The following is a 21,548-nucleotide window of genomic DNA, read 5'->3' as shown; positions in this document are numbered from 1 at the left end:
GCGTTCCGGGCACGCGCCCAGGGACGCGCTCCGCTGCGGCCACTCGGAGGCTGAGCGCACCGCGGCACGGAGACTGCGCGCGGCGCTGCGGCCCCGCTTATGCTTTCTGCAAAGAAAGAGAAACGGTACCCTGCCGCGCAACTGCGAGGAGCCCCGAGGGCAAAGGCCGGGAGGGTGGACGGAATCTGGGTTTTGGGATCAGCGATCGTCTATGGAATATATAAATGTAATAAAACCCTAGAGCTAATGTACAAGTAATATCTGTGCAAGCCTGAGCTGCTATAAACACGTTTCCTCGTGCAGGAGCAATGTCAAGGCCTCCGAGCCCTTAGCTGGAGAGCAGCTCTTTTGGAAAGTGGCCTGGCACGGGTTCCAGGCAGAGGCGCGGCTTCTTCCTTTTCTGTGAAGGGAAGATAAAGGGTAACACCCTTTCTGTGAGGCTGCTGCCCTCAACGTCCACAACACCTTTATCTTTCCACTTTCTTCCCTTGGATGCAAAGTAATATTTGTCCCCATTACTCCACTACCTGAAAGGAGGAAGCCCTAACAGTGACTGGGATAGAGGAAGATTCACAGGAGCATGGACCGTCTAACTGGGTTTTAAAGGTGTCAGGAGAGCTAGGTGCGGTCCAGGGCAAAGGCCAGGAAGGAAACGGCCTTTTTGTGTAGCTGGTAGCTGGGTGTATGCTGGAGGATGAACACAGCAGGTGAAGATCGACACAAACTGTGTGTGGAACTCTGGAAGTTAGCTTTAGCTTAAATTCCCCCCACCCCTCACCCTCACGTGACATTGGGCCCAGACCATGTCCGGTAAACTTTGGCATGGGTTGCCAACACTCCAACCTGGGACCTAGATGATGAATTCCCAGCTTCTCTAGAAACATAAGCAGGTGTGGCCAAGCTGGTCTGGCACCCTCCTCTGCCCAAAAAGGACATTTATTATTTTTATTCCTTCTGAGCTGCTCTCCTCCAAAGCTGCCAGGACTTGGCAGTTTTTGGTCTAGGAGAGTGACAAGATGTGGCATGGGCTTTTGGAAGGTATCTAGTGGCTACTATGGCTGAAGGCTGTTGACTCAAGCATGTCTAGCTCAGGGCTGGCACCCAGAAGTGGGCACTGAATACACACTGGGACTAGCTGGATGGTCAACCTCGGTGCCCTTAGACCATTTCTATATTCAGTCGATCGTGTTCATTTAACGTATTTATCCCACACTTCCCTTCCCCATCTGTGGTACTGTGGAGTTGGGTGGAATGACACAGGCCACTGGGATCGCTATCCTGTTTCATTCTTTCTCAAGGTCTTAACTGTCCTGTCGATGCCTCAGGGCCCTTACATTCCAAGATTCCTCAAGACCTGAGTTCATTTAGGGGTCTTTTCTCTCCTTATTTTCTGTACCTCTTACTTCTGTTTCTACAGCAGCTATCCAACATAGAATAGCAATGTATAATTCCAGATTTTCTAGCAGCTATGTTGAAAACAGTGAAATGAAATCAATCTCAATAATATATTTATGTAATGGAAGTATATAAAAATATATCATTTAAAACATATTATCAATACTGAAAATGATAGAGACATTTTACATTCCTTTTTGTGCTCATTCTTCAGTATTTTGTACGTCCAACTAATGTCAGTTGTGATGTTAAATTTTCACCAAAATATATTAAATTTTATGAAATTCACAAATAAAAAAGGGTGTTATACACTCAGGATGTTTCAAATATTCTTAATTTTTCCAATAGTGGCATTTTTAAATTTTAAAAATTAAGTGAAGCTTAAAACCCAGCATGTGCGTCCATTTCGAGGGTGTGATGGCCACATGTATCTGGCGGCTCCCATAGTGACAGCTCCAGAGTGGGGCTGTCAAGTCAGCGAGGCCCATGGAGCGTCATCTGAGAACTCCATGACTTAGAAGCCTTGACACAGGGAGTTGTTCTCCCCTTCCTTAGAGCCAGTCCTTCTGCACCCCCATTTCCTCAGTTCACCTCTCAGCCCTGTGCCCTCTGCCTTTTTTCTGAGCTTGTAGGGGAAATTATGGCTCAAGAGAATAAGTGACAATCTCTTAACACCTTCTCTTAGTGACAACCAGAGTAACCTCCATGTGGGTGTCTCCACATACCATGCAACAGTATGCCTCAAAGGCAGCCAGCCTTTCCATTCTCTATCACCTTCCTTGCTGGCTCTACTCTCTCACTTTTTTCTCTCTTAAGGGGCCCCCGCCCCTCCCACCTGGGGCAGGTCCCTCTGCCAGAGCCCCCTCTCTAGCTCTCAATGCGCTCATCTGTTATCCATCTGGTCGCAGGGGTCAGCTCAGGCCCCACCTCCTGAGATCTGGGTTCCTGGACACTTAACACTTAAATAGGGAGGAGACCAACAGCTCACGCTGCCTCCTGCAGATATGTTAGTAAGACAATAGCCTGCAGCCTTTCCCTCTCTCAGGGTCATCAGCAGGCTTCTGCCTCTCCTTTTTATTTTTTCTAGGAGCATACTTGATACTTTGCTTCATTCCTGTGCTAACCACCACATACCCTGAGCAGTGCAGAACAGTCCTTCTAGTAGCTTCCATGGTGATGGATTTGTTCTGTCTCTGTGCCAGTAGCTGCATGAAGCCACAAGACACTTACCTGTGTCCAGTATGACTGAGGGACTGACTTTTTAATTTTATTTCACTTCAATAAATTTCACTTGCTGCATGGAGAACTCAAAGTAAGGTTCCGAAGAAATATTCTTGGAAAACTTTTAACACAGTTACTCTTGAATATAGAAGTGGTGATGTTTCAGTGTATTAATAGACTAGAATTACTGAAAAATGGTAATATTCTTAACTTTGGCTTTTAGGGTTTAAGCCTCCATTGCCTCAACCGAATTCTGAATGTCAAAAAGCAGAGTGTCTGTCTGATAAATTTGAGGACAACTGGAACTTTGGGGGACCCTGGGTAAGATCAAACACCTTCCATATCTGAAATCACTTCCCCACTCCTCTCCTGTTCCTTTCCCTCCTTGTATTATACCACATATACACACTCCTAGTTCACACTTTTTTTAAGAGTTATTTATTTATGCATACAAGAACTGGGGTACAAGCTAGGGGTGAAGGGGTTGAGAGGATTAACCAGAGACAGTGAGGAACAGAGCAGGCAGATCAACTGAAATACACTGCTGAGGGGAGTAGCAGATGAGACCGGAGAAGTCTGCTGTGCCATGTGGGTCAGCTCCCTGGCTGGGGATCAAATTTGTGCTGCAGTGGCTGCAGAGTGCTGAGACTTAATCTCTTGCACCACCAAGGAGGCCCCTACAAGTTATTTTCAATGAAATACTTTATGAATATACCATAATTCATTTACCTCTTATTATTAGATAATTAGGTTGTTTCCAGAGTTCTGTGATTCTATTTGGTATCTTAGTAGTTAGAGTAGGCCAAGCTTCTATAACAAATAGACCCACAAGTATAATGGCTCAAACTATAGTGGACAGTCTAGACTGAGCTTGGCCTGTGAAATGTATAGGAGGTGGGTGCCCTCTGCCTTCTTGCGTGGCTATCCCTATGTCTCCCTGTCCTCTGCACAGTCAAGGCCAGGCCACTCAAGGCCAGGCCACCCCGTCCAGGTTTAACTTGGCAGGAAGGCACAGGCACAGAGAAGGCCTGGAGGTGCATTTTACCATCACTCACATTCATTGAGTCACATGTGGTCCCTGGACCCAGCTCCCTGCAGCACTGCTAGAGAATGTAGTATAATGGGTGCCCTAGAGGAAGGTCTGTGGGTTCCAGTAGGTGCCAGCCACAGCTGCAGTCTGCCTTCTGCCACTGCTACCTGCCCAGACCTCCATACACACACCCAGGGATGGACAGATGGAGAGAAGCACCATAACTACTACACACTCCCATTCAGAAAAGAGACATGTCCGTGGCCCACAGCAGCAATACAGGCCCTCTGGGCAGCTCGGGGCCCACCACCGTCCTGGGAGAGGGGACTGTCCCTCCACAAAACCAGGTTCTGAGCCCTGGAGGAGCCCCCTGCTCATTACCTGTGTCCCAGGGTGGCAGGCAGTGGGAATGTGCCCTTTTCGGAGAGAACGGCCTTCCCATGCCACATCCTGCTGTTGGCACGTTGGTTCCAGAGGCTGGCTTCAGCTGTGGCACGGCAGGCTCATTTTCCTTTGATAGCAGAATTTTTTCAAACATTTATTATGCTTCTGATCTCCTAACTCCCAGTCAGTTCTGCTACCAGTGACCACAACCAAATTTCTGCAGAGGAGCCTCCGGGCTGCCTTCTTTCTTCGCAACCTCACCCCGTGCCCAGGCCTCTCAACCTAAGGGCACGCATGTTGGTTGGGGGCCAGCAACCTGGGCTTTGCAAGAGGAATAGAGGCTCTTTTGCGGCTTAATGAGAACATTTGTTCTTCAAAGTCTTCACCTCTGCCTTCGCCTTCCCCCATCTCTGCAACCTTTAATCCGCAGAGCTACATTCCACTCCACTGCTAATGTGCCAGATCTCTCCTGGCTCATTGTTTCCATGTCACACCTGTTACAAGAGCAAGAGCCACTCCTTCTTGTGACATTCTGACTGTCCTCAGAGCCACAGGCTCAGTAACCACCCTTACTGGGCCTCCGGATCAGTGTAGGAGCAGGTGGACAGCAGCCTTGCAAGCGCCCAGCTGCAGTGTCTGGGCCCCTCCAAGGCCTCTTGGAGCTAGGGCTGTCCTCTGATGGCACCAGTTCCAGGTACCCCCGACTCTCCAAGTGCCTCTCGTCTCTCCAAGTGGTCCTCTTTGGGCAGGACCCTTGCTGAATGCTCTAGTGCACTTCCATCTTCAGGGACTGCCTCTGGCCTCTGGGACCATAGCTGGTGGTAGAGGACAGCCAGCTTCTGCCACGGCCCAGCCCACTGCAGTCGGAAGCACCCACCACACTTTTTGTACTTGAAACTGGAGTCAGGGGTGTCCGGCACCTGCAGGCACATGTCCCTCTCCTCCAGGTTCTCGCCAGTTCACCTTTCATTGGCTGGGATGAGGAGGAGAAGGAAATGCTTGGCACCCCTCCCAGGCAGCCCTGCACCACCTCCTGGTGGGTCCTGTAGCCATCCCCGAGTTGTGCCCTTGAGGGGGTGATGGACTAGGTGGGGAGGGGTGACATGGCACATCTTCACATCTTGCATTAATTATTTAGTCACTGCTGATAGGTTACTGTAGAACTCTTAGAAACTCAGATGATGCTGTGGTCTGGGATACATCTTGTAATATACAGAGAGATGTTCACAGGGCTTCAAAGCTCATACAAGAGTATCTAGTATAGTAAATGTCTTTGTTATAATTCATATACATAAAATTCACAACTTAAAATGTACCATTCAGTGGCTTTTAGTATGGTCACAAGATGGTACGACTTCCCGGTAACTAATCCAGAACATTCTTATCACTCCAGTTGAAACCCTGTACTTGTTAGCAACCCCCACCCCCATTCCTCCCTTCCCCAAATCACTGAGAACCACTGGTCTTTTGTCACTGGTTATATAGTGATCTTTAAAAACTGAAAAATAGGGCCCTCCCTGGTGGCGCAGCGGGTTAAAGCACAGCACTAAGAAGCTAAAGCCACTTCCGCATGAGTTCGATTCCCGCCTGCCCCGGAAGTGACCACATGGCGTGGCAGACCTCTCCTGACCCGCCTGCTGCTCCCCTCAGCAGTGTACTTCCTCTGTCTGCCTGTTCTGCTCCCCGCTCTGTCTCTGGTGAATTCTCTCATCCTCCGCATCTCTGGCCTATAACCCAGTTCTGTACAAATAAATAAATAAATCTTTAAAACAAAAAAAAAACTGAAAAATAGTGTCTAAATATAGGAATGTCTCCAAGTCATATATCTTTTGATAACTTTTTGAAAGATGAGCAGACCATGCAACTCAGGAAATATTGATAGAATGTTACCAGCTCTGGAAGCAAGCCTCTGCCTACTCTAGTTACCTAGAAACTAGTTAACTTCTGTCCGCACCCCAGAGTAACTGCCATTCTGACTTTCAATAGCCTCAGTTGGTTTAGCTTGGTTTTTTACTTTTATAAACTGTATCATTAAATATAAATGTTTGCACATGACTTCTTTCATCACAATTATAGATATGAGATTGGGCTATATTTTAAAATTTCTACACAGTTCTGGGCCCCCCTGCTGGCACAGGGGTTAAAGTCTCAGCGCTGTCAACCTATCCTCAACCTATCGCCAGCTGCTAAAGCACAAATTCAATCCCAGCCAGGAACTAACCCCCATGGTGCAGCAACAGATTTCAGTCCATCCACCTGGTCTGCTCCCCACTCTGCTGATGAATCTTGTCACATCCCCACACCTCTGCCTATTCCCCAGTTCTTGGATGCATAAATAAAAAAATAAATCTTTTTTTAAAATAATACAAAGCCTGTATATGCTAATAGGAAACAATTTTTAAGGCATTAAATAAAAACTACGAGGTGTTTCATTTGTATATTTAAAAGAATATAAAATCTTGGAAAGATGCAGAGGAGATTTTCTTCCTAGTTGCACTGGATGGAGTCAGCCTATTTGGGAAGAGGGTGCTCTCTTTAAAACTTCTCATGCTTTACTCTGTGCTTGTGAGTTATTTGTCATAGACTTAAAAATGTGTTACTTTGGTCCTCCCTGTTGGCCCAATAGGATAGGATGCAGCACTGCAGGCTGGCCGTAGCCACTTCACTACAAGTTCGATTCCCCGCCCCAGAGCTGACCCACATGGCCCAGCAGACCTCTCCTGACCCACCCCCTGCTCCCCTCAGCAGTGTACTTCATCGATCTATCTGTTCTGCTCCCCCCTCTGTCTCTGGTGAAGCCTCTCACTGCACCTGCACCTCTGACTTGTACCCCAGTTCTGTATGAATAAATAAATAAATCTTTTAAAAAAAAGTGTTAATGTTAATAAAGCAGAACAGTTTCACAATGTATGTTTTTGATCCTTTTGTGTTTCTCCTGCAGTTCTCTAGATGAGACCACCTATGAAAGACTGGCAGAGAAGACACTGGACTCCTTAGCAGAGTTTTTCGAAGACCTTGCAGATAAGCCTTACACATTTGAAGACTACGATGTCTCCTTTGGGGTACCTCTTTGCTTATTTTCATTTTTCTGTTCTCTCCCTAAGAATTTTAGCTCAGAGATTTCCTCTCGGGTAGAGTTAAACAACCAGCAGCAAGCAGTTACGGGTGGGACCTAAATTCCAGGGTTCTTGTCCCAGCTCCTTCAGGCCTGTTGAGTCTCTCACTCAGCCTGGTAATGCCTAATTTTTGCTTAAAAATACAGATTTCAAGCTTCCCTCAAAATCCATGAATGTAAGTCAGGGAGGGAGGGGCCCTGGCCTGTGCTGTTTCATCTCGCAGGCATGGAGACACCGCATGTACTGCTAGTTTCCAAGCACAGGGGAGATCTAGCCCCAGAGGTGTTCAGATGACAGAGTCCACCCACTCCTAGGAGGTTCTGATGAAGTGGGTCCGGATGCATATTTTTGGAAAGCTCACTCAGGATTCTAATGTTCCACCCTAAGTTCCACCCCCTAGAAATTTTGATTGAATTGGGCTGGGTGTGGCTCAGGCTTTGAGGTTTCTCTTCCCAGGGGATTCCATCCAGGTGCCTCCTGGGAGAATCTCTGGGCAAAATCAGATTTGAGCCCCAGAGCCAGAAAGTCTAGGGAGTGCTGTTCTTCATCAACTGGCCACTGGGTGGCAGAATTGAGTAATGAACCTCCTATGAATTTAGAATTGCCTACACCTCAGGGGAGCAACTTTTCTTTTTCCAGTGGCGTAAAATCCCTACAGAGGGTTAACACTCTTCACAGCAATTAATATCAGGAAATGTAATCAAGTGTGCATTTTGGATTAAATCATGGAATTATTGAGGTCTGGCTAAAGAGACAGAAATGGTGTTGGCTATTGCTGGAAAGAAGGAATTCTTCAGATAGAGCAGGCAGCACAGTCTTAGAAGTGTCAGAGCTGTTTGTAAGAACAGAGAAGGACTTGGTGGTAAAAACTGAGGCAATAGTGTAAAAAAGGATTGAACGTTTGCCAGATAGATTTCAGGGCAGGACTTTAGAGCTGCTCAGGAACTACTGCGGCCAGCCTCACCAGTGTGACCAGAAGACCTGGGAAGTCATGGATCTCTGCCCCAAATTTCCCATGGGGAAAGAAGATTTGGGGAAACCGAGTTTGGCTAAAGTGCACACTTGCAGACTTTTATTAGCATACCAGAAAGCCATCACACCACCTGTTTCTATGGGATTACTGAAATTTAGCTTGACCGGAGCACCTCTCATGAATATCTCATTAGAAGCAAAGGTACCAGGATTCTAGCACCTGGACAATGAGGTACTTACTCATTGAATCAGGCAACAAAAAGCTCTGCACAGTTGGGGGTCACAGGCCCTTCCTTACCTTATCGGACCCTCAGAGTCTCTGTATTCAGCTGCTGGAGCTCCCAGACTTTCTAACATGTTCCTGCAAGATAAGAGGCACCTGTTTTTTTCCAGTCAATCTATATACCTTGAATATCATTCCACTCAGCCAGGGAAAGTGATTTCTAACATATCATTTGCTAGCTAAGAAGTTTTCTAGCGCAGATGTAGAAAGCCAAAGACACAGAGCTGCAATTTGTATAACTTGGACTTCTGATTAAGTGCCTTGAAATGCCGTTTACCCTGGAGTATGAATTCCTTGAGAATCCTCCCAGTGCTACCTTATATATTCTACTACAAGATAAATCAACTGAAAGTGCATTATAAACAACAGAACACCTGTAGCACTATTCCTGGGACTTTGCTGAGTAGTCTTTCCCTGCCCACAGCATCCAGTGGGATTGGGCCTTGTTCACAAAGCCTCCTCGATGCTCCAAGCAGACACCACCCTGCTCCCTCTCCCTGCACTTAGGCTGACTGTGGAGCACTGGTCACCTGTGTTAACTCTCCACCATCACACACCTGCTTCCCAGGCTAGTCTGAGCGCCACTGCAGTGGATACTGTCCATTCTCGGTACCCAAGTGTCTGGACAGCACCAAGAACGTGGCAGGGACTTAACAGATGTTTGATTGATTATGCTAAGGAAATGGAGCCCACATTCTTTTGCAAACACACCTTCATTGATGCCACTTAGCATTTATAACTGTTTCACCAGGTTGCTACTAGCCAAGTAGGCAAATGACGGCAGCAGCCAAGAAGGAGCTCATTCTGTTTTCTCCCTGTTCAGTGGGACAGTAGAGCATCTTCTTGGCTGTGTCCTCTGATCCAGTTGGGTGGATGATGGTGGATGCCAGTGTGTGGGTCGAGGCCTCACCCCTGCTGGCACCAGCCAGCAAAGAGGAGTGTCCCCCAGTGCCAAAATCACCTCCCATAGCTAGGCAAGCAGGGTTCCACCGCACTTGACTTCACAGGGTTTGACTGCAGAGAAGCACCAGGCTGTTTGGACAGTTGCCTGGAAGCTAGCTTCCTTTTACTCCAGGTGGAATCCTGTCAGCTTAAAACTTTTGCTTTCTGCCTAGTCCTTCCTTCACTAGCTTGTCGACAAGTAACTGCCATAGGCACAGCCTACTTTTGAGATCAGGATCCTATGTAAGAATCTCACCTCTCTGTACCTGGGAAAAGATTTCCCCACCCACCGACAAATACAATTTCACCATCAAGGTAGGGGCTGTTTTCAGACCCCTGAAGGCTCCCCTCCGGATTCTGGGTTGTAACACCCCCTCCCCCACATCATTTTGTTGAATGTGGAGAGAGTCAGGTTTAGCATCCTGGATTTGTATTTTCTTTCCAACACTCCTGAAGTGAATTATCTGCCTGTTGGGAGCAGCAGGTTCTTCAACAATGAAGCCTCAACTTTTCCCGATTTTATCTTAAGATTAAATAAAACAAAAGAGTGCTTCAGATGCATTATTTTTATTCCTTAAGGGAAAGCCAGTGTGTAGTTTTAGGAGTGTGAGAAACCGCATACGTGAAATCCTCAGACTGTGCAACCCCCTATGTGTCTGTTTCTCCAGGTGAGCTGGCAGCAGCAGTGATCACTGCTTCTGCTCCCAGTGTGACAGGGCTGCTCTGTACTGGCAGGGTTACCAGCTGTGGCCAGTTCTGTACTGAGGGGTTAATGCCATGTCGCAGCAGCTGCTAAATATTTTGACTATCTCCCTCCTCCTCTTTCTCTCACAAGTCTACCCACGCACCCAAAATAGACTCAGATTGACCTTAAGGAAGAATAATAATGATGAGCAAAATACCCTCTGCATCTGGTCCACTCACAGAGGGCTCCAACAGCATAAAAAACTAGTGAACCAGTAAGTTGGAAAGAGTGAAGCAGGCAGTTAGGAAGTTTCTTCCTCCTTTTGCCACTTTCCTTTGGAAATGGCTTCAAATACCAGCTGGGGAAAATCTCATTACAGTGAAGGGGGGATGGGCCGCCAATGAGTGTTAAGATTTGTCTGTCTTGAGCTTAATCTTGGCACATGTCACCACAGTGCCTGATCAGCATCCACTCCCTTAATTCATTTGCAAATATGGGTTTGCATTCATTCAGTATTTTGCAGGGAGAACCGACATGCTAAGATAAAAAGACAAATCTGTTTTCCAGGAATTTCAAGCAGTGGAAAGAAGGGGGCAGCCCAGCCCACAAATAAGCCAGCAGCTTAGCTGCTGCAAGGAAAGCAGAGAGGCTGTAGGGATGTGTGTGAGAGTGGTGGGGTGGGGGAGGGGGTGGCATGGGAGTAGCTGCAGATCTTGTATGGGGACAGGGTGGTTGGGGCAGGTGCCTGGTGCAGGAAACAGCTTGAGACTGACTTCTGGAAGTCTTCTCATGGTTCTCATTAATACGCTCGTAGTGAAGGAGTGTCCTCTGAGCTCCTCAGAAGTTTCACAGTTGGAAAGAGTGGGTTTTGGCTTTCAGCAGTTGTACCTGCTCTCCCCAGATTTGGCCTCCTGTTCTAAGGTGTGATGGTGATCAGGAGCTGGTATAGAGCCCACAGCAACCATCAGCCTCTTGACTGAGTTCCTGAGAAGGCAGCTCAGATGTCATGCTGAAGATGGGGTACAGTCATTAAGACTGGAACCTCACTTTTAGACCTGGCTCTCTGCCCTTTCCACTACTTCTCGCCACTCCCTGCACGAGGGTACAACATACCTTGGGGCATTTAAAGGCTACAAATTGTCAAATGTTTAAATCAGTGAAATGTAGTTTTACCAAAACAGTAAACTTTCAGGGGAAAAAGACAACTGGCATATACCATGACCCAGGCTCATTTTAAAAAATTCATTTAAAAACTGGCAGCCAATACGTGAGCCTGGCCAGTTATTAAGAGTGGACTCTGGCCCAAAGAGACGTGGGTTTAACATCAGCTCTGCCAGTTACTAAGTTGTCATTATCACGCCTTCTGTTTTCCTCCCCTGCAAAGTTGGGATAAGGACCCCTACCTCCCATATGGTTCCAGAGGGACAATTTACACAAAGGGCCAACACAGTGTGCCCCTGAATAGGTATTGAATCACTGTTCGTATTTTCTGTTGATGCTTTCATTTTATTCATGCTCTCCGAATTCCCAATAGCTCTGTCTCTATATTTTTTAATAAAAAAGGTGTGTGTGTGTGTGATTTTAACTCAGTAATGCACTCCCCTTGCAATAGCTGTCAGTTATATCACTATTGGTACTTTCCCCTCCAATTCAGGAGCTTCCGTGTTTGTGAAAAGTGTGTAAGAATGATTCAGGGCCCCTCAATTGGACGGGGCTCTGGAGGAAAGAAAAGCAGCCGCGTATCTGGCCTTATAGTAAAGAGGGCTCTTTCCCACTCACCAGCCCCAATAAAGCTAACTTAGCTGTGTAGCTGTTTCTTTATTGTCCTGTGCATTCTGAAGAGACCTAAGGCCTGAGGAGTAAAGGGTTCCTTTGTTGAAAGCTGGTTTTCAAATTTAAATGAGCATTTACTAGGCAAAAAAGTCTTAAGGGTCTTTGAAGAATTCAGAGTCTATAGAGGAAAATAAGCTAGAGCAGAAAGGCTGAGAAGCTTAAGAGATGTCTGGGGAGGGTTTGGAAATAAAAATTTCTATTCTGCAAAATCTGTCTTCTACCAACAGAGCTGAAGTTATTGCAATGCAGGTGATCTGCTTACTTCTTTCCTTCTTGCCTTTTTATTTTTGTTTGTAATGAACTTGTCACCTATATGTTTCAGGCTTACTGGTACTCTGTTAGTGTGGGGGCCTGCATTTTCCTCCCTCCACTAATGGTTTTGGCTGGCAGTGGAGAGAAGCAATGCGGTGTCCTCATTTACCAGCAGTGAGACTTCAGATGATCCCAAACATCTCCCAGGGTTTCTGTTTCCTCATCTCAAGATAGCAGTAGTGATCATTCTCACCTTGCTGACTTTGTAGGGAACTGGGGAAATCACAGGCACCTCAAAGATCTTTTGGGTTTGTTTCCAGATCACTGTAATAGAACAGATATCACAAAACATTGAGTCACACAAAGCTTGTTTCCTAGTGCATATAAGTTACATTTACATCGTTCTATACTCAATTCAGTGAGCAAAAAGAGACATGTATCTTAAAAAAAGAAAATATTTTAATTTAAAAATACTGCTAGTGTAAGGGATGGGGTGGGTGGGGAGAGAGACAAACAAATGTAATAGAGTAAAAATGAAAACAATGAGCAACTATAAACCAGAGACATTTTATGGGGGTGGAAGGGAGAATAGGATCAGAACTGGGGTGGGAGGAGTGCACGGGACTATGGTGATGGCACACGGGTGAATTGATGGTGAGAAGCCCCTGGGGATTACAACTTGGGTAAAAAAATGCACAAAAGGAAGAATGATGTAAATATATATATATATATATATATATATATATATATATATATATATGTAAATTTTTAAATGCTAAACATACAGCTAAATAACGCTAACCATCATTTGAGATATTAGAAAAATGGCACCAATCAACTTGCTCGGTGCAGGCATGTCACAAACATTCGATTTGTAATAAACACAATGTCTGCAAAGTTCAAGAGAATGAGGTAGGACTGTAATAGGTATGACTGCATTGTCTGATTCTGAGAGCAGTGTTCTGTCTATGTAATTTTTTATTTCAAATCACTAACTTAAAGACATGCCTTTAAGATGTAAAGGAATCATGTGTACTTGGAAGTGTTGAACTATAACAAAATATGAAGCTACTATGAAAAAGTACTAACTTTGTCTTATTTTCCTCCTGCCTCCCTCCCCCACTGGTCCACTAGAGTGGGGTTTTAACAGTTAAACTAGGTGGAGATTTAGGAACCTATGTGATCAACAAGCAGACCCCAAACAAGCAGATCTGGTTGTCTTCTCCATCCAGGTATGTTCAGAAGTCAAAAATCTATGCTGTTAAGCTTGATATAACATTGTAGCCCATTTAAAAAGTGTTACTTCATATTTTAATATCTGTGCATGTGAACCTTTCCTGGTGTAAACACTCTTCCCTAGGAAAGTTGATGTGTATGTAACTCCTCTGGTGATAGTTTCACTGCTGTATGCAAATACCAAAATATTAACAAGATCCATCATATGTTTTCTCTATCAAATCATTGCCCCTTATAAAAAGCCACTTTTGATACTGCAGCTTCTGACAAACTGTACTTTGTCTTCAAAGCAAGTTAAAGTTTAACCTCTAGTTTGTTTTGAGCACCTCAGCAAAGGGCTGCTTGGATTCCTTTTGCAGAATTGGACTGTTCCCTTTGTGGAGCTAGTGAGCACTTTAAGCTGCTACTCCAGATATATTTAATCCCTCCTGCCTTTTCCATTGATGTGCTTTCCATCTAGTGGAATAAAAGATTGTGTTGGGACCGCCTGCCCTACCACTCCAGGCCTGAGAACATACAGGCAAAGAGCTTCTGGCTGCTGTTTAAGTGATTGTTAGAAAGTAAAAGAGAATCATCCACCAAAAGCTTTCAGACCAGCCTTCCTGGTCATTCATTAGCACTTCTAAAGAGAACATATTGACTGTGACTTGGGAATAGCCTGAATATAACCAGACTCAAAAAAAAAAAAAACTCCTGCCCCAACATTGCTCTCATTTTTAGGCAGTTAAGAGTGCACTGTTTATCTTGCTATGAGATATAATTCTTTGCTCAAGATAAATAAAGCCCAGTACCTCCTTCATCTCAACCTCATCTAGGTAGTCATAATTTAACAAAAACAGCTGCAGAAATCATGTCCTTTCTAGCAGTCTTCTGGAGATTTTACTGCTCTTTACATTTTAGATTATTTAAGTTGGGGGCCTTTACCCTTTGTGGGCCTATTAGCCTGTTCTTTTTGGCCTCCGTACCAACCCTTTCTGTGCCATGCAGGAGAGCACTTCTCATCCTTCTTGTCCAGAGACCAGGTGGATCAACTCAAATGGAGCTATTAGCTTCGGAGATGAGAGGCTTTCTAAATACTAGGCGAGATACCAGAGCCAGCTATTGTCTCCACTGAAAGAATTTCCTCTGTGGTGTTCCTGGAAACTGAAAATGTCCGTGTCATATTGGACACACCTACCAGCTATATGACCTACTCCAGGCATATTTCGAAGCATATACTATGACGCAAGCTATGCAACTTCTGTCACGAGAATGCCTAGGAATTCCAAGTTGTGCTTTGTTGCTTTGTTTTTGGTTTGGTTTTGTTTTTTGATCTGTAAGTCATGATGGAAATTTGCAAAGAAAATCTGCTGAGCAGTTACAGTCATGAATTCTATGTTCCTCAAAAAAGTTTTTTTCTTATTTTCCACAGTTGGTCCAAAATACCTTTCATGGGACTGCATTTGTGATATTTTGCATTTTGTTTTTTAATTTACAACTTTTCAGGTTCTGTGGATACCTTGGCCTTTCCCATCATATTGTCCACCCCAGTGAGGTTACAGTACGGGATACACAGGAGATCTGGGTAGCAGTGTCTGCACTCTGAGGGGCCCACGGAGTCCTCATGCTCTCTCTGGCATCCCGGCAGCAAGTCAGAGCATGGGGCCACAGGGACGAGCACTCTCTGGATTTGGTCCTGGTTATTAGGCCTTTTTATATGGTCCAGGTGGCATGTGTTAGGCTGTTTGTGCATATTAAACAAAGGTCCTAGGCCTTTTGGGGGAATGTTCATACCCCATTGTTTGTGGGTGATAGAGAATTCCTTGATGTTTTCATAGCCCCCCAAAATGCTTCACTTCTAAGCATCCCTCTTCCCTGGTCAACCCTTCCCAGTCTTGTACTTTGGAAATGCTGTCCCTGAGTGTTCAGGTAGATGCAGGTGCTCTTCTCCTGGGTTCAAGGGCGCTCTGCTCCTGCCTCCACCTAAGGGTTTATCTTGTACTATCGTTATCAGCTGTACATCCACCCGCCTCCACCAGCAAAGAGGAGGTGGAATTAATGGGCACCCTGAGTGCACCTGGATTCATAAGACATGGCACAACCAGTTACACTTGCATCTACACAAACATCGATTCCAGGGAGAAATGCATGCTGTCTACTGAGTGAGCTTGAGGTGCATGAAGTAGCCTGTCAGACTTAACTATTATGGATTTAAAACTGGAAGAAACAGGTTTCACAAACATGCTGCCACCAGAAACTGACAAAAGAGAAATTCTAGAGAGTAGTAGTGAGGCACATACTTATTGTCTTTGGGTCTTTCTATGTATGAACAATTACCAGTTTACCCTCTGGAATAATTCAGGGACAGTGCTTGAGATCTGAAAACATGTAAACCCCAAGGAGGAGTCTGCTGTGCCACGTGGGTCAACTCCCTGGCTGGGGATCGAACTCAGGTAGTCTTTGGAATAGCACTGAGATTTAACCCTTAGGCCACCAGGGAAGCCCCAGCCTATTATTTTGAACAGTATTTTTCTTAAAAGGCTGTGCTTATGGCATCTTAAAACAACTAGCAACAACAAATATTGGCGAGGATGTGGAGAAAAAGGAACTCTCCTGCACTGCTGGTGGGAATGCAAACTAGTACAACCACTATGGAAAACTGTTCAGAGGTTTCTTGAACTGCTATACATGGAGCTTCCCTACGACCTAGCAATCCCACTCCTAGGTATCTACCCAAAAGACACAAAAACACTGATTCAAAAAGATACCTGCACCCACATGTTTATTCTGCCTTACTTACAATTGGAAAGAAATGGAAGCAGCCCAACTGCCCAAAAGTGGATGACTGGATTAAAAAGATGTGGTGCATTTATACAACAGAATATTACTCAGCAACCAAAAAAATAAATAAATAAACACATGCCTTTTGCAGCAATATGGATGGAGCTGGAAAAGATCATGCTTAGTGAAAATAAGCCAGAAAGAAAAAGAAAAATACCAGATGGTTTCACTCATAGCAGGAGTATAACAGACCAGGCAAGAAAATAATGATAATGATGAACAGCTATAGAGACATTTTATGGGGGTGGAGTGGGGAATGGGATCAAAAACAATGGGGGGAGGGAAGTGCACTGGACGATGGTGCTGGCACAGGGTGATTTGGTGATGGGAAGCCCACGGGGAGTACAACTGAAATAAAAAAAATAGCACAAAATGATGTAAAAATAAGCTAGTATATAAATTTTTTAAAGTTTTAAGAAAAATCTAATAGCAACAACCATAAATTTATATATCAAGCATCAAAATCAGTAAAATATGTATCAAATATTAATCCATATTTGTTAAATGCTTGTTGCTCTCTACATTCAAATATATATGTTCATTTTTTTTAAAAAAGGCTGTGCCTGTGGACTTCATGCATATTTGTTTTATCTCCTAGTGGGCCCAAGCGGTATGACTGGACCGGGAGAAACTGGGTATACTCCCATGACGGAGTGTCCCTCCATGAGCTGCTGGCGAAGGAGCTGACTGACGTCTTGAAGACAAAATTGGACTTATCTTCCTTGGCCTATTCTGGGAAAGGCACTTGATGCACAGACCATCCTAAGGACATTAACAGCTCCCTAGCAAAAAACCCTGGCTTCCTTCTTCAGCTGAGCATCTGGTTTTTCCCAGCCCTGCTTTTGAGGACACTTGTATCACATGTGACAGCTCTGTGAAAAGACTGTGTCACCTCCCACCCTAGCCCTGATTCAGATTTGTTATTTCCATAGATTTGTTTGGATTTATTGTCTGCTTTGCTACCTCACAGGATATCCCTATCTTTGATGATGTTCATACACTCAAAGCCTTTATTTATTACCTTACAACAAAGAAAAATAATAAGAAGGAAAATTTCTGGGAGAAATCAACTGGTCTCAGTATGCATTCTTGGAAGGATATAACCACAAAAGATACATGGCTGACCTCACCATTCTGCCTCCAAACAGTGTTTATTAAGAGTAGCCAGTAAACTGTTCCTGTGCCTTGAAACATGTAAACCTGTGTAGCTCTTCACTAGTGAAGTTTGCCAACGACCTGAGAATTCTCAAGCCTAAGACCATGCTCCCTCTACTTAGTGTCTCCAGTTGTAGCTGTACAGGGTAACTCAGAAGTGTGTGTGTGCCTTACACACTGCTAAATTGTGTGTGTGGGGGGGGGTTGTTTAAGAGTCAGTTGAGAACCAACTACTATAGCACAGGTCTGAGAATAAAAAACATTCCCCAGTGACCGGAGGAGAAAAGCCATCTCCATTAGCTCAGAGATGTAACACAACAACAAAGTAATGGAGCTGAGAATGTGCTTTGTATAATGGAAAGAGTTCTGTGTTCTTGAAAGGAACGCTGGTCCTACACTTGGCTCAGCCCAAAAGTACTTTTCTGTCTCTGGGCAAGTTTCACAAATTCCAGAACCTCTCTTTTGCTACATGTTTTGTTTTGTATTTTTTAAGATGCATTTTTATTTATGCATATAAGAGCTGGGGTGTAGGCCAGAGGTGTGGGGGGGTGAGAAGATTCACCAGAGACAGAGTGGGGAACAGAACAGGCAGATGTACTGAAATATACTGCTGAGGGGAGCAACAGACAAGACAGGAAAGGTCTGTTGTACTATGTGGGTCAGCTGCTGGGCTGGGGATCAAACTCACGCTATAGTGGCTGGTAATAGCTCTAAAAATAACTCCTGTGCCACCAGAGAGGCCCTCTTTCTCCGCATGTTAAGTGAAGTTAAACAGGATAGATTAGATTCCCATTTCAGACATTATTCATAGTGTTCCTTTCCAGCAACTCAACAGGGTAGCTTTCTTTCCATGAGGCAGATGAGGGGATGGCAGTGAATTTTTTTTTTAAGTTATATAGTAAATATGTGGTTATTGATAATGTTCTACTTGAATTTCAGTTGAATTCAGGGTCAAAGAATAACCTTCCTTATTGTGTTTCCCCCAACATTCACAAAGATGGTGGTATTAAAAAGTGGGGGAGCCTCAGAGAAGGGATTAGGTCATGCAGGTAGAAGCCTAGAGGATGGTATTAGTGCTCTTATAAAAAGACTGACCCCCCCCACCCCAAAGAATTCCCTCACCCATTTACCATGTGAGGACAAGCCATTTATGAACCAGGAAGGCCTTCACCAGACGGGGTTCTTCCAGAGGCTTAATCTTGGACTTCCAGACTCTTCCAGAATGTGAGAAATAAAATGTTTTTAAGCCACCCAGTCTATGGTGTTTTGTTATAGCAGCCTGAATAGACTCAGAGTGCCTGCTGCTTTACAGGACCTCATTTCAATCTTTACTGACTCATTTACACAGGGAGAAAACAGAGCTCAGGGATATTCAAAGTCACCCAAAGTTATGCTCCTGTTCAACTGTTTACTCCAAAAAGAAAGATTTATTAGTGACAATTCTATGCAAATGTGGAGCAAAGATTTTGGCAGTGGGTAAACCAAAAACATTCCATTATTTAAAAAAAAAAAAGTCTTAACAATAGAACAATATCAACACATGCTAAAGGGGTATTTGAAATATTTCCTTTCTTCAGAAATAAAATTATTTTTTCCTCTGATGGAAAGTTTTAAGTATAGTAGGTCAGAATCAGGGGGGAAACAAAATTTATGTGTATGTCTAAATTCTAATGAAATTTTCTTTGCTACCTCACTTACTTGGAATTCAGTTCAGTGGTTCACTCACCTATCTGGGTGAGTGAACAAAAGAGGTATTTTATCACAGGCCTGACCAAAGATGAAAATTAGGGAATCTGTTCTCACTTCATTCCTTATGGGCCAGCCTTTCTGGCCTACTTTTTTTTCCATACAATTCTCAGTGGTTTAATTATTGAATGACCAAGGCACTGGGAATCTTTCATTGAAAATGGCCAAAGAAATGCAAAGGCCTCACACACCCAATGGAGGGGGCAGGGGGAGGGGAGGAAAGAAATATCAGTCCCATGGCCCCCACACACTTCAGACCCTGGAACATCATCGCATTTATGGTAGCATCCAAGTTTAAGGACAGCTTTTCAGAGTCATGCTGTAAACATCAGTATAACATATTAAAAGAGGCAAAACCAAGAACTGGGGTGTAGGGTTGGGGTGGGGTTATATGAGAGAGGATTCTCAGAAACAGAGTTGGGGGCAGAACAGGCAGATGTTCTAAAATACACTGTGGGGAGTAACAGAGGGGTCAGGAAAGGTCTGCTGCACCTTGTGGGTCAGCTCCCAAGCAGGGATTGAAATCATGCTGCAGTGGCTGCCATAGCTTGATAGCGCTGTCTTTAACCACTGAGGTCCTTTAATCAGTGTTTAAAACTTACGCTCTCCCACTTTATTGAGAACTGCTCAGTTTTTTGAAACAGCTAACCCCTATGATTACCCACATGCCACACACTCAATACAAATAGTTTCAACACACGTACAACTTAACTTCATAAACAATATTTTTCACGTCCTCTTCTCAACCTCGAATTTAGTCAAAATGCGCATTTTATTTACCTTGATGGATTCGAACTCCCTAAGACAATTTTTCTTATCACGTGTCAGATGTATTTATTTAATGCATACAGAACTGGGGTATAGACCAGAGGTGCAGGGGCGGTGAGAAGATTCGCCAGAGACAGAGTGGGGAACAGAACAGGCAGATTGAGAAAGTACACAGCTTAGGGGAGCAGCGGACAGGTCAGAAGAGGTCTGCCGAGCTATGTGAGTAACCTCCCGGGCAGGGTTCAAACTCATGCTGAACTGTCTTTCACTTCTTAGTGCTGTGCTTTAACCCTCTGCCACCAAGGAGGGTCTCATGTGTAAATCTTTTATTTTTTTTTTTTTAAGATTTATTTATTTGTGCATACAGAACTGGGGTGCAGGCCAGAGGCTCAGGGGCAGCAAGAGGCTTCACCAGAGACAGAGTGGGGAGCAGAACAGGCAGATGGACGAAGCACACTGCTGAGGGGAGCAGCAGGCCAGTCAGGAGAGGTCTGCCGCGCCATGTGGTCACCTCCAGGGCAGGCGGGAATCGAACTCATGTGGAAGGGGCTTTAGCCTCTTAGTGCTGTGCTTTAACCCGCTGGGCCACCAGGGAGGGCCATGTATAAATCTTAATGAATACTTCACCCCTTCTGCATACCTCCTAAAATTAATTTGACCAAACTTTAAGTTTGATTGTTAGTATTAAGTAACAGCTTTATCACATGTTTCTCAAACTACACTTGCCCCCAAATCCAAATGAACCCTGCTACCTCCAAGCACCCAAGCTCATAAATGTGAGGTTTCTATGGATTGGCTATGAAAGGTTGCCAAGGGAGGATGGCCTCTTTACAATGAAGTACACACTAGGATTAAAGTTATTTTAGATTGTGTCCAGTTGAATTCTTGGCATGGATTTATCTTTTGCAATTGAAAACAGCTACATACCAGAGTAGGGAAGGGAAGGGAAGGTATGAACTATCACATAAATGTATCCTGCTATTCAAAACTATTATTCATGACTATCTTTCTATTAGTAGCTATTATTGGAGTAAATGCCTTCAACTCTTTGGTTTAACTTAATGAGCCACAACATCCTAAGGATCCTAATTAATATCCCCTTTTGCATATATAAGAGTGAATTCACTTGTATCCTGGTGTCTACTAAAGAAACAATCAGGCTCAAGTGCCTATCTTCCCTTAATGTGGATTTATTTTTTAAAAGATTATTTATTTATGCATACAAGAACTGGGGTATAGGTCAGAGGTGTGGGGTAGGGGCTGAGAGAATTCCCCAGAGACAGAGTGGGGAGCAGAACAGGCAGACTGACTGAAACACACAGCTGAGGGGACCAGCGAGCAGGTCAGGAGAGGTCAGCTGGCCATGTGGGTAGCTCTCTGGCCTGCAGTGGATGTGGACAGCTTGATAGTGCTGCAACTTAACCCCTTGCACCTCCAGGGAGGTCCTAATGTATAACTTAAGAGATAGACTGTTGTACATCTCAGCAAACTGGATATAGAAGGCATGTTAAATCAGCATAATAAAGACAACATGTGTCAAATACAGTTAACATCATAGTCAACAGTGAAATCCTAAGAGCTTTTCTTCTAAGATGAGGAACAAGACAAGCATGCCTACTCTAGCCACTTTTATTCAATATCGGGTTACTAATCTTAATGAGGCTAGGTCTCTTCAAGATGTCCAGAACAGGCCTTCCAAGATGTGTCACC

At 44.5% G+C, this 21,548-nt stretch overlaps 1 protein-coding gene across 1 annotated transcript; it reads left to right on the top strand.

The window, feature by feature from the left end:
• The first annotated feature begins 1,023 nt into the window (after window positions 1-1,023).
• Window positions 1,024-17,850, top strand: FXN (frataxin). The gene is made up of 5 exons (XM_004677995.2): window positions 1,024-1,038; window positions 2,840-2,937; window positions 6,972-7,092; window positions 13,248-13,345; window positions 16,768-17,850. The coding sequence occupies exons 1-5, from the start codon at window positions 1,024-1,026 to the stop codon at window positions 16,916-16,918; spliced, it is 483 nt and encodes a 160-aa protein (XP_004678052.1). The 3' UTR covers window positions 16,919-17,850.
• The last annotated feature ends 3,698 nt before the right edge of the window (window positions 17,851-21,548 follow it).

Source organism: Condylura cristata, unplaced genomic scaffold (genome assembly GCF_000260355.1).
Source record: "Condylura cristata isolate star-nosed mole 26May11 unplaced genomic scaffold, ConCri1.0 scaffold00006, whole genome shotgun sequence".
Taxonomy (NCBI): Eukaryota; Metazoa; Chordata; class Mammalia; order Eulipotyphla; family Talpidae; genus Condylura; species Condylura cristata.
This window is presented reverse-complemented; position numbering and strand designations above follow the sequence as displayed.

Bases quoted from the DNA above. Each gene is read 5' to 3' on its own strand.
- FXN (XM_004677995.2), top strand. The intron at 7,093-13,247 runs GTACCTCTTTGC...CTGGTCCACTAG, and splicing joins ACTACGATGTCTCCTTTGGG to AGTGGGGTTTTAACAGTTAA. The intron at 13,346-16,767 runs GTATGTTCAGAA...TTTATCTCCTAG, and splicing joins TGGTTGTCTTCTCCATCCAG to TGGGCCCAAGCGGTATGACT.